At 35.8% G+C, this 14,055-nt stretch overlaps 1 protein-coding gene across 4 annotated transcripts in view; it reads right to left on the bottom strand.

The window, feature by feature from the left end:
- C3H8orf34 (chromosome 3 C8orf34 homolog) overlaps positions 1-14,055 on the bottom strand; it is a 163,278-nt gene that overhangs the window by 118,652 nt on the left and 30,571 nt on the right. For 2 of the 4 annotated variants that reach the window (XM_048938926.1, XM_048938924.1), the window contains exons 2-4: positions 10,915-11,062; positions 9,818-9,949; positions 3,650-3,778 (exon numbers count right to left, since the gene is read on the bottom strand). In XM_048938926.1, coding sequence (XP_048794883.1) covers positions 3,650-3,778; positions 9,818-9,949; positions 10,915-11,062 — 409 coding nt within the window. Of the gene's footprint in view, positions 1-3,649; positions 3,779-9,817; positions 9,950-10,914; positions 11,063-11,771; positions 11,868-14,055 lie in introns of all 4 variants that reach the window. The other 2 variants (XM_048938927.1, XM_048938928.1) reach the window with 2 other exon arrangements.

Below are 14,055 nucleotides of genomic sequence, written 5' to 3' on the forward strand. Positions count from 1 at the left end.
GTTTGTGGCTTTCCTGTTGTCCTTCTGTGCTGACTCACAGTTGACTACAAGAAGATGTATATTTGAGTCACCAAGTTCCTATGCATATAGACTGTAACAGTGGCAATATTATCTTCCAGTCTTTCAACATATCTTTAGCATTAGGTGTGAATTCACTGTTGTGGGTTTTTCTGGATGTACTGGAACACAAAATTACTCATATGTTGTCTTGACAGGACTTAGGAGGATGTACATTTTTTGTGAAATGTACAGGTTTCTCTCAAAGCTGAGATTTAACAATAAATAAAGCAATCTAAACTAGAGTTTAATTCATAGCCTGTGTCAGTTGTATAGGAGGCAATGAAGTCTGTAGAGTCCTAGAATACACTATAAGATCAAAGCATTTCTTTAAAACATGAAATGAATTCCAGAACTTGATGGAAAAAATCATTTAACTTCACACATTCAACTTCATGTGGCGCTGTCCCTGTTAAAAGTACTGAAGAATTAAATGTGTTGTAAAAAGCCATTGATAGTATGTTGTGATCCATTTGTACACTCAACTAGTTATTTATTGAGCCCACTCCACTGCCTGCCACATACTGCTTGGAAACAAGGTTAGTATCTAATGTAGCATTAGATTTACAGACTTTATGGACATGCCTGTAACAATCCAAAGCATTGAGTAGCATGCACAAAGCAAGCAGTAACACTGAAGAAAGTAGCTGTAGAAACCTCTCCCAGCTCTTAAAAAATTCACCATAAGGGATAATTGAGCCCAGAGCAGGATGAGTTTCACATCTTTAACTTTTAATGCTCTAGATATGTCTCTTCATTGAATCCTTCGGAGATATTTGCTAAATGTAATTTCAGTTCCCCTTACAGAAACTGTAAGATCAGATTAATTTTTAAAATTCTCTCTCTTCTTTTTTTCCAAAAATTTCATGTATTTCATTTTGAATCTTTATTTTGTATCATCCTAATATGGAAGAAATCACAGCACAGAGCAGAGTTATTTCCTGAAATGACGTGAAAATGAGAAGCACAGATATTGAAAACAGGACACATAGTTGAGAATTAATCTGACACAAGTGTTTAAATGATACAGCCAAAAAGCCTAAAGTGAAAATGAATAACAACTTATCAAAGAACAAAAATAAATTCACAAGAAAAGGTACTATAAATACATTAGGAGAGGAGGACAAAGTAAAATGCAGAACTACTACATCAAAGATAAGGGAAACAAATAATGGATGATACAAAGAAATCTCAATATTTAATACTTCCACTGCTTCAATCCTTACAATAAAAGATCGTAGTCACAGGTTCCTAATGATAGTGATTCTAAGATGGGTGAATTACAGGCCAGATGAGGGAAAGCTGAAAGATATTTTGGTAGTTCAGATACATTCAAGTTGGCAGAATCTTGTGATGTTCATGCTAGAGTACCTACCAAACTAGCCAAAGAAATCCCAGAACTATTACCAACTGTCTTTCAGGAATCGAGGACAGGAAAGGGGAAACACCACATCTTTATTTAGAAAACAAAAAGGAAAGAAGAGGAATTACTAACCAGCCAGCCTACAGGTGATAGCAGCAAAAATATTTGACAAAATTGTTAAATTAACAGTTTATGGACCTCTAATGGACAGGGAAGGTGATAAGAACCAGCTGACACGAATTACTCAAGAACAAGTCATGCCAAATCAATCTAAGTGCTTTCTCAACTTGGAAACTTGCCTAGTGGATAAGAGGAAGAAGTAGCAAAATACTTAAGCTATTATAAGACTTTTTTGCTATCCTAGATGACAGTCAAATCAGAGAATTACATTCTAGGTGTAATCACTGCTAGGTAGATAACATCTGGTGGGAAAAAATGCACTTACTGAGTAGCTTTCAAGGGCTGGTTGTCAGATCTGAAATGGAATCATGAAGTAGTCTGAAAATATTTCCAGTAATGATCTGGATGAAGAAACAGAAAGTACATTCATGAAAGTGAACGTTACATCAGGTTGCAAGTGAATTAAAGCACTCTGGGGGGTAAGACGAAAAGTCTGCATTACCTTGGCAAATCATTAGAAAACATCAAGTACTAGCAAGAATTAATGAAGAATGTATCATCTGTGAAATAACTACAAAAACCTGATTCCAACAATATTGACCAGGTATATTCACCTCCAGCCCAAGCACAGGACTCTGAAGAGGTGCAGCATTAGAAAACTCCTGCTACAAAACTCTTTGGGAAAATAAGAGGCACAGAATGCTGCTAACTATATGTAATATATGAGAAAGCAGAAGTTTATTAGAAGCTACACAACACTCAGAAGGAAAGACAAAAGATGTAGGACTGAGACAGGATTTATATTACTGAATTCTTATGTCTGATCACATTGTATTTCTGGACAGTAAATAAATAACCCTCCATGAAACTGAAAACAGGTTGTTTCTGAATCTGCGTTATCTGTGTTACTCCTGGTTACAAGGACAAAGGTTTGAAATTGCCAGACACATCACCGTAATACTGTCAAGCAATGGTGGGGCTGCAAATCAGAGACCAAGTCAGGAAGAGTTTCAGCTCCTTAGAGGAGAAAATGCAGACAGAGTAGCTAATGGGAAATGTATTTGAAGAGTCCTGTAACAATACTACTCCAGTTAATATAAATAGGAAAAATTCTCAAACTATAATTCATGCGATCAAGCTAAAGTACGAGCAGGAGAGGGCATTTGGGCAAGCTAGTTTTAGTTTTGACCCAAAATAGAAAAATAAATTCTCAAAATTATCCACATGACAGATTTTCTATTTTTCATTCATCTCTTCTTCTGACATCATCTGCAATTTCTTCACTGAATCAAGAAGTGACAGGGATAAAACTTAAAGAAGAAGCTAAGTAGTTGTCATTCAAATGTCTCCCAGATCACAGCTCCCAGATCATATCATACATAGTCCTCATGCACCTTAGCAGAGTACATTTCACACTTTGATAACTGCTAGCAGGGTTTGCTTCCATCAAGGTACTTCAACCTAGCATCTTATTTCAGATCTATTCCTTCTATGGGCATGCTATTTGTAAACATTGCTTCTGTTTCACTATGTCTCTTGAGGGATAATCCTTAGGTTCTTGTTGATGAAGCCATAGGTTACCAAGTTTCTGAGTATTTATTTAAACTACCCGAAATGCTTCTGAAAATTGTAAGGAACTAATGAGGATCAAGGCCATGAAACACTGTTTTTCAATAACAGGTCTGATCTCCATCTCCAATGCGTTTAAGGTTTCAGAAACGGTTATCCTATCTGTTAACCTCTACAGGAGTAGCTGCTGCATGTACACTGCTGTACAGCAGTACACTGCCGCATGTTCCTGCCATTTTCCTTAAAACAGGTTCTTGTGTTTTATCTCTTTATGAGCTAATTCAACTCACTAAGCTGGCAGAAATTAAAGGCAAAAACAACCAAAAAAAAAAAAAAAAAGGTGAAGGGGAAGTAGTTTCAGGAAGTAGGAAAGCTGCTAAATTGCCTTAGACATTCTGCAAACCTCCTCAACCAGAATCCAACTGCAAATGTGAGTGAACTTACTCTTAATAGGATAGGAGATCACCTTCTTGATATATACTTCCAGATTACAATTTAGGCTGCATGGTTACATTAAAAAACTAAAATCAATCAACTTACTGCGAGAAAGATTCTCAAGGGCTTTTCCAAGTTTTTTGCTCTCTTGAAGAATATGATTTAGCTCATCAAAATCATGGTTCTCCGGTTTTGTCCTCCAATCCCACTTAGGATGCTCTATTGACCTTGGCACTAAATATACACAGATATATACATGAAGTTTAGATTTGGTAGTTCAGACTCCTACAGGAAAAAAAAATAGCTGTACAATGTGTTTACAAGCTCAAGAATCTTGAGTGGAAACTGTTTAATTATCCTCTTACTTAACAGCTGGAAATATTTTCCTTGGTCAACGTGAAATAAAAGTGAAAACACCTGTGAGCAAATACATACTCTGGATGACTATGACTGAATTAATTGGCAATCAGCAATAATTAATGCTAACAATTAAAAAATAATAAAAATTCTGAAACTTACAGAAAATAAACCCAGTCTTTGGGAAATTCAGTCCAAAACTCATTTTTCTACATGTTAATTACTACTGAAACCTTTGACTAAAATTCAAAATAAGTTTTTCAGCTGAACAACTTTTAGAAATGAGAACAAAAAGAATGTCTCTGGATCTACTGACTTCTGAACTAAAAGCAATTGTCGGGTTGTTTCCAAACACAGCATTGCCATGCTGAGAAGCACACACACTGCTGTGAAGATGATTACGTTTAGTTCACATTCACAACAGAAAGAACCAGCTGCATTTATCAATGGTTGATCGCTACTCCCCTAAGAATAACTTCAAAAACAGAGCGCACAAAGATACATTCAATGCCTGCTGGCCAGCTTTGAAATATTAATTTTTAATTTTGATAGCTGTTAACTAATTTATGATTACAAACATCTTTTTCATTAAACACTACAAAGAAAACTTGCAGACTCCTAAAGACCGTGTGAAAAAAACACCAAAGGTATCTCATGATCATTGGCAATTTCAAAGTGCTTTTATAATGGTACGGGGAAATTTATCTCAGATGTTAAGCTTTGGTAGCTAGTACAAAATGTTTTAAATAACTGATGCCATTCAAATTTGCCTTAGCGCTACCCGCTCTCTGGATGCATACAGAATGTGCTCCACTCTGGATCAACTCCACAAGGTAAAGTTGAGGTTAAGACAAATGCCAGGTAAGGAAACGGCACAATGTCCCCCAGATGTCACAAAAATAAAATATTTTTTAAAAAATATGATTCTATCTCCCATAGGCACACATGAAATTATCTATAAACTGGACATCTACATAGAGTCTGAAAACCCAGGGTTTATTCTGATCTGTAACTCCCACTCAGGAACCTTATTAAGTCTTACAGATACTAACACATTAGACTGCAATTACAGACATTCTCAAAGAGAGAAGACATAGGAAAAACAGACTATGAGGAAAGAAACATAGGAAGTCTCCAGAAGGAGAAGAGAGAGGAAAGTTGGCGTGAAAAATGTCAGCCTCATTCTCCTTTGTGTTCAAAGAGTCACGTATTTCTGAAAAGGAATTCTGAGAGAGGGAATTAATGAACTATGGTCATTTCTAGTAACAGATAGAGGCCTTAATGTACTAGGCCTGTTAGATGGCAGCTTACAGTTTTTGTTACTACTTTCAAAAGCTAATTCTTTACTTCCTGTTTTAGAAGGGATCATGCACATTAGAATTCATATAAATTTTTGTGTGATCAAATTTTCCTCTATTCATACATAACTTCAAGTAAGCAGCACAATTTCAGTGTTTCTCATTTTTCTTTATTTTGCAGAAAACAAAATGTTACTTCTAGTATTTTTTTCTAAATTTTCTGTAGTTCTGTTAATACCAAATAGAAATATCTAGTAAAATTTCACAGAAATTCTATAAGTTATCTCCATTTTTACTCCTTAGGTTCACACGGAGATCCTATGCACTTTAATTGCCTGCTTTTTCCCATCACCCTTCATCGTACCAACAACATATTCTATAGCATCACTTACTAACCTACTACCATATTGACAGATTTTTCTTTCCATTTACAACACTACAACAAACTCACTGTAGCACAGAAACCTCACATTACCACCGAAATACAATGGAGAACAATTTCATATTGTAAAAGCATGAACAAAGATATCCAAGGCTTAGAGCTTCCAGGCTGCAAGAAATTGCAACAGGTTGGAATATGCTATCATGTCATTTTCTAATTAATCATATTTTTCAAAATCCATAAGGGCAGAATTTTTTAGAAACAATATAATTTCTAAATAAAATCTGTCATGAGATCCACAAGAGATGCTGAAAGAAACAAAAACCATTTCCACTCAACAGCTGTGAAACTTCTAAGGATCAGCAGTCGTTTGGTATGTGGACGACCTGCATCAGGAACAGGAGAGTTTCAAGACTTTTGCCTTGGATAGAGTGAATCAGTTCCTAGTTTGGTGTGGTCTCCAGTTTCAGAGAAATGCCCTACAATCACCAGAATCTTCGACTGTTCTGCATCTCCCTAGATGGATACTGGGAAAGCAGTCAAAAACCTAGCAGAAATTTTCTCTGTTGGTTAGCACAGTCTGTATATTAATGAACCACTGTCAGTACTTCAGTGAAAATGTATCCAAAACAGACACATTACGGAACAATTCTGTTTCATTAACTTACTTTATTAAGACAAAACTGAGGAAGAAGACAGCAGAATTAAAAATTTCTGTTACTTGTAGAAGACTTATTTCTTTTACCTACTTACTCATCCAAGAAATAATTGAATACTAAAATTAAAACTTCCTTTGTTAATTATGTGACAAGCACATCTCCTTTCAAGACTCATGTTCTGCTAAATGCTTTGAAAATTGTGAACTTGTACCATTCCAACAGGATCAACAAAAACAGCCTTTTCAAAGCAGATGGCTTTATGTGAAGCATGCAGAACCATATAAACACTATAATGACCCTTCCCCTGAGATCGTCTGAAATGCATCTTTTCCTCTACAAAGTTCATCATATTTCATTTCATACGTATCTCATTTCACATTTATCAAAATCCATTCATTACATTCCAACTTTCTTCCTTTAATATACTTACTCATTCCTCAAATTCATGTCAGTAATTTTAAATCTTTCATCACATCACCTGCCTCAACTCATTTGCATTGAGACATTTATATACTTACTCTTGAGATTATTTGATTATCATGTAGAAGATCTATGACATCTACTCATAGCATTTGTGTAGAAATATTTAGCTTTTCCCTATCTCTTTCCCTTTTCCCATCTCATCTTAGGAGACAGCAAAAACATGCTTCCCTGTATTTCTGCTTTTCTGGTGTTGTCCTCCATTCACCTCCTCCCCACATACAAATCCCCCAACAAATGCACATCAACAACAGATTCATTTCTAAGTTTGTTATAATTTCTGTCATATCAGCTGACCATTTTCGTTGTAGTAGGTGACCAGTATTGTTTCGGTATTGATTTTTCCTACACATACTTGTATTTTCAAAACATAATTTCCAGATGAAATTAGACTAGTTGCTCATTAAGTCCTCCATTAAATCCCCCCAATGGGAAAGTTATACCTATCACAAGGCACCAGGCCACATATTCATGCACACAACTGCTCATTGCAGGAAAAAAGCCCTTCCTACACTAGGAGCTACATTTCATTAACACATTGTATACCACTCTTACATCCCAAAGAACAAAAATGCAGATATTATTGAACATAAAATTGCTCAGGTGTTGAAATCTCGCAAGATCTTTCAGATTACAGTTCTTACAATATCTGGATACTAGAAGGCTAAGAGCATAAAGGAGTGTAGTACTAGACAGAAAATTGGCAATTAGGAATGTATAACACCAACAGAAACCTGAAAGAGAACAGTGAGCTGAAGTAGAGGGAAAGAATGACTTGTGAACAGATTTAACACGAAGCTGGCAAAGACATCAACCTACTTTGCCTAACAGTAGTTAACTGGATAGCAAGAAGTCTCTTTCACTAACTACTTAGAAACTTCAAAATTGATTATTCTTCAAATATTGGAGGTGATCATCCAGATATTTCACTGAACAGGCACTCACGCGCACACACACACACACACACAGCCTAGCTTCAAACCTCTTCCCTTGCCAGACAACAACAGAAGCCCAGGCATATTTTTGCAAACAAGTATTCAGATCGCTATGGCACCAAAGTTCCCATTTGTGTGTTTGTTTCAGGTATGACAGAGATAGTTGACAGCCAGAAAGAACTGGAAGAACCTTTCTAGTAAAAAAGAAAGTTGAAAGCTTAAGAAAGAGAGATCTGTGCAAGAATAACATCAACTCTGAATTCAACATCAGCTTTGCAGAAAGAAACGATATTCTCTAATTAACTAAATATAATCTCCTGATGATATTTCCAAAGATTACCATGAACTGTGCACTCAGTACATTTGCAGCCTGGAAGGTCAACTACATCCTGGGTTGCATCAAAAGAGGCAAGAGAGGTGAATATCCCCCTGTGCTCTGCTCTCATAGGGCCCCATTTGGAGTACTGAGTCCAGGCTTGGGGCCTGAGCACAAGAAAGATGTGGTGCTTCTAGAGCAGGTTAAAAGGAGGGCCATGAAGACGATGAGAGGGCTGGAGCACCTCTCCTATGAAAGGAGGCTGAGAGAGCTGGACTTGTTTTGTCTGGGGAAGAGAAGGCCCTAGGGAGATCTCACTGTAGCCTTCCAGTATTAAATGGGAGCTTATAAACACAAGGGAGATCAACTTTTCACATGGATAGTGATAGAACAAGGGGGGTACAGTTTTAAAATAAAATGGGGAGATTTAGACAACATATTAGAAGAAATTTTTTTACTCAGAGAGTGGTAGGACACTGGAACAGGGTTGCCCAGAGAAGCTGTGGGTACCCCACCATTAGGGGTCTTCAAAGCCAGGTTGGATGGGGCCCTGGGTAGCCTTATCCTGAGGCTGTGAATCCTGCCCATGACAGGGTGTTGGAACTAGACAGTCTTTAAGGTCTCTCCCAATCCAAGTCATTCTATGACTCTATCATTTCATCAAGTTAAAAGTGCTGGATCATTTGAAAAAGACAGTCCTTAGACAAAAGTTCTGAAACAGAATATGTTACAAGTGATGGATTCCATTTAATTTTGGGCTGATTTTATTTGGGGAGGGGAAGGTATGTTGTAAGGTGTGTTCTTGTAGGGAAAGTGAGGAGATGGCTGAGGGGTCTTCTGGTATTTTACACAACTCTGAAAGCAAAACTTTAGCTTTCAATAGGCCCCCATATTATTTCTTAGTTAAAGTCCTTACTACCTCTTTGAAGAGCTTTTGAAAAAACAAAACAAATAAACAAATAAAAAAGCAACTTACAGTGACACCAAAAACGTCTTAAATTACAAGCTGAAGATGCATCACAGGTGGGAAGTCTGGATAGAGAAATGAATTGCTGCTGAACATGCTTGCTTTCCACTGATCCAAGTGATTGAAGGAGCACAGAGTGCTCACTAATTTTGGCATAAATCCAGAAAAAGGTCACTATTAATTTGTTTGTTGGCAGAAAATAAGAGAAGCAAGATATCATAAGAAGGCACATTGCTGAAACTACCCTCTGCGATAGCACTTAAAATGTAATTCAAAAGCACAAAAAAATTAATGATGTGCTTAACATATTTAAAAAGTCACACAGATATATTTGCAGGGGTAATTTAAAAAAAAGAACAGAAGTACACTCTTGGCCATTGCTTCTATAAACTGTTGTTACCCTGCAAAGACTGTAGATTATGAGTGACGTCCACTTCTTGAATATCTGTTTACCTTTGATTTTGACATTCTGCGGTCACTGGGATATTTTCCATTAAGTCAACTGAATTCTAGACTTCCACATCTTGCTCTTCAGAGGAAAACCAGCAAGCTTTCTATTACTAAATACATTTACCATTTGGGACACTTCATTAAACTCAAAGATACTTAAAAGTTTTGGACATGATAAATAAAAAACTATAAAAAGCTAGAATAAAATATAATTTTGAAGCTAGATGAAAATATAGGATATAATTACAAATTCATAATGCATATGAAAGTGAAGCAAGATTCAAAATCTGCTAATATGTCTCTCTAGTCATTTCAACTGCTCACAGTTTGCTTTCCTTTCTAAACCTAATGTAAAGAAAAACCTAATGAGATGAAACTCAGACTATGAGTTCAGAAATGTGCACAAGCTTATAATGTAGTGAACCTTACATGACTTGGACTCCGGTGACGGTGGAGAGATATTGGATACGGCAAGGTCACTCTTTGACTTTTTAGGCTTCTTTGCATTTACCTGCCAAGGCTTATCATAACTTCTGAAATCTCTCCTTGTTCCTTTATTTTCTGTTTGAAGAATAAAATCCAGCAATTATAATCTTCACAGGGTCATTTTCCGAAGACACCATAAACAATTAATTCAGAAATTCCTAGTCTTATCAATGAAAATCACAGACAGTTCTTTTAGCACTACTTTTCCTGATTTTTGCTAAATTCCATATATTTTTTTTGTTTTCCTAAACACTAAAACTGAGAAATTCCTCAACGTCCTTTTATTTCAAAACATACTTTTCTTTTTTTTGATGAAGAGGTCATTAACCTCTGTATCATAACATTTAACAGTCTATGTCTGAAATGTTAAAATTGATATAAATAGTTAATTTTCAGGCAGTTGACTATAAACAACTGCTAGAGATCATTTATAGTCTGAAACAGATAACCAGTCAATTTTTACATGCAAAACCAACATTCTCAGAAATGCTTTGGAATCACAAATTTATTATTATTTTAAATCTACAATCAGAAATTATCTGCAGTGGAGGTCACAAAGTTATAACAGCATATTGAACGTTAGAATGATGACTTGTTAAAAATGACTGTAGTAAAACAAAACAAACCACCAAAAAAAAAAAAAAAATCCAACAAAACCCAACACCTCTCAGTATTAAAAGAGAGGTTATAGACAGGGTGGAGACTGAGTTTTTACACAGGTAAATAGTGGTAAGACAATGAGGAATGGTTTTAAACTAAAAGAGAAGCATTCAGGGCTAGCTTGGATGGACCTGATCTATTGGGTTTGGAACTGGATGTTTGTTAAGGTCCCTTCCAACCCGTGACGTTCTATAATTCATTCTGTGATTCTACTAGCTCAGTCTATGCACATTAAATTCTGTTTCTCATGAACAAACAGGATTTGTATGCTCAAAAGCACAGAGTAGCACTTCCACAGTAAATACACAAGCATCCAAGAAACAACCCACAAAAACTGTGGGAAGATATTAGTGTAGCCCTTCCCATCTTACAGAACATACCTGATGCTTCACTCTCTGCCCAAAGGGCGGCAGAGCCAGACAGTGTTCTCTGAAGCTGACCACGGTTCCCTTGTTTAGACTGAAGATGATCAATTAAAAATGGGATTGGCTGGTCGGGTGTCTCTGTTATCAGCTTGGTCATCAACTCCTTTAGAAAATTTAGAGAAAACAATAAAAAAAAAAATAAAATTAGAGGAATACTGTACATAATCTTATACTTAATGACATAAAGAACCATTAATAAAAAGCTTCTTTTCAGCTTTTAAACAAACAGCTTTTTTCAAGCTTAGCTTGAAGACAAACCTGTCTTCAAACTAATACTATTATTTGTCCAAAGAAGTGTTAACATCTGAAATTATCTCCATCTTTTTATCACTACTCATCTGATATAATTTACACAAATCAACCGGACTCCTGCTACATAATAGAATTTACTCAGAGAGAACCTGAGTTCTCTCAAGCTTTCAGAGCCAGCACCATTTCAGAGCAGTGAGTAGCTCTTCTCTGACCACATAGCCAGGTTTCCTCTGCATGGAATTCAGTACATCTATTCATTACATCAGTAAGCTGGCTTACAAGTCACATGTAACAGTGAATATGCATTCACACACGTGAACTCCGAGGTCCAAACAAACAGAGAAAGCTATTTTTAAAAGTCCTCCAAAACTTATTCTGCAATAAAAATATTGCATAGCCACAAGCAATTATGTTACCACACTGTTGCAGACATGGATACAAAATCCAATCTCCCATGTATTTATTGACACATTCTTATTGTTGCTGTACACAATGGCCTCAAATCATTCCACAAGGAGAAGCAGCCTCTTTATTGTTCAAGATCTTTCCTGGCTTCTTACACATATAAGGAATTTAGAAGGAAGATGTGGTACTGTATTGGCTTGCATCTTGAGTGGAAATCAATTAGCAAGTGTAGGCCAATATATCATATCAACCTACAATAAAACCAGGACAAAAACAAAAATAAAAATTAGGCTATTAAGAACAAAATGATCAAGTTACTAAGAGCATTACAAAGCTGCAACAGCTCGTCCAAAGCAGCTGTGGATGCTCCATCATTTGAAGAGTTTAAAGCTGAGTTGGATGGGGCCTAGAGAAACCCAACCTCATGAAAGATCATCCTATTCACAGAGTAGATATTCTTCAAGGATTTCTTCCAACTCAAAATCATTCTGATTCTCTAATCTACCCTCAAGCACAAATCTTACCAGAACTTCCATACGCTTAAGTTTCTATCTTTTTCACACATCATTTGATGAATAATTTTCTTCAAATACCAGTAGTTACTTGATATTAAAATCAACTGTGTTGGAAGAAGACAATTTTAGACTGACTGTAACAAAATTCCTATTATTCTTCAAGAGGTTATTTGGATAATACCTTAATAATGTACTTTAATGTTTCATTAGCCCTTAAGTGATCAGGCAGTTGGACTTAATAACCTTTGTAAGTCACTTCCAACTGGACTATATTATTCTACTTACTTGTAAATAAAAGTAATAGTATGCAATACTTGGACTATAACTTACTGTCTTACAATGCTTTCTGTTTTTTTCTTTTTTTAATTCAAGTAGTGATGTAAAAATTATGTGTAAGTGGAAAATTGAAAAAGAAACAAGCTTTCCATTTCAGAAAGAGAAATTAAGTTTCAGAAAACAAAACAGGGTGATTTACAACAACCATGCAGAGGGAACAAAAATGTATAACCCCATCTACACTATCTTTCGCCAATGTAGGAAAATCCTTCTAACAGACATCATACAAGAAAAATCCAGAAGTTGGAATAATTCATCTTTTTGTTGCTTAGCAACAGTAACAGCAAACCTTCTTTTTTTCCCCTGTCAAAATGCAAAATTAGGGATAAGTGGAAAGATGCAATTTTGTGCTTGTAATGGACCACGATAGCAGTAGGAATTCCACTGCAGAGGATTCTATTTCCAAAGAAAAAGTGTCAATCTGTAACCTCTAAGATGCAATTTCAATCATTTATTTGAATTATGGTCTGAAAAATTAATTTTTCTACTGTAGACTAATAAAAACTAAATAAGAACTGAGAGACATGCATTGATACTAATTTTCTTTAGAGATGTGTGGGTGTTGGTAATACACTATAAAATTAAATATAACTTGAAAAAAGATAAGAAGAGATCTACACATCAATATATGACCAATGCTACTCAATTGTTGCTATTGCTAACCCACTTTTTATAGGGAAAAAAAAAGTCTTTAAAAAAAACAAACAAACAAACAACAGATTTAATAAATTTAAACTGAGATATAACAATGACACTTAAAAACACAATTGCACAGAAAGGTGATATGACATCAGCTACTACTCAGGACCAGTTTTTTGTTCACTGTTACATTGAAAAAGGGAACTCAGTGATCTACAGATCAGTGGCGTCCCAGAGCATCATCAGCTAATCAGAGCCATTCTGCGACAGCAATCTCAATAAGATTAAAAGACCTTTAGGTAGAGATTATTTTTATCTAGCTGGAGTCACATATTGAGCCAATATTATACACAAGAAGGAAAAAAAAAGTTTTTTCTTTATGAGGAATTCTCATAAAATGAAATTAGTATACAATTCCAAAACATTATGCTACTTTACGTGATGTCAAAGCACCTAGCTCCACTCACCCAGGCTCCAACCTATGCTGTTGATGCCCATGACAATTGTAAAGATGAGACTCTTGTCATCCCTAGCAAGTAGGCAGTTAACAGGAAATAGGTTATTCGCCTGTCTTTGGTTGTTTGGTTAAGACACAGCAGGGAGGGAAAGCAAAAACTTCACAAAGCCAATAACCGTACTTAGCACTCCACTCACGTTTTAGGTAAAAACCCTGTTTTCTTCTCAGTTAAGTGTATACTATAGTTAAGGAAAGCCTACTGTAAAGATATTCTCACTATAGAACCATTTCTTATTAAAAGAGAAACTGTCTTAAACTTCCATTCGAACTATCCGAAGCTCAGTTGATGCTCTCATTTGTTGTTCAAACAACAGCCTAATAGACAGCAAACGTACTCCACAGTACTCTAAATATACTCTTACAAGTTTGAAATAGTTCAAAAACTATGTCAGAGATGGCAAAAGCATTAAATGAAAAACTGAAGTGTACAAG

The sequence above is a fragment of the Lagopus muta genome, chromosome 3 (genome assembly GCF_023343835.1).
Source record: "Lagopus muta isolate bLagMut1 chromosome 3, bLagMut1 primary, whole genome shotgun sequence".
NCBI classification, from domain to species: Eukaryota; Metazoa; Chordata; class Aves; order Galliformes; family Phasianidae; genus Lagopus; species Lagopus muta.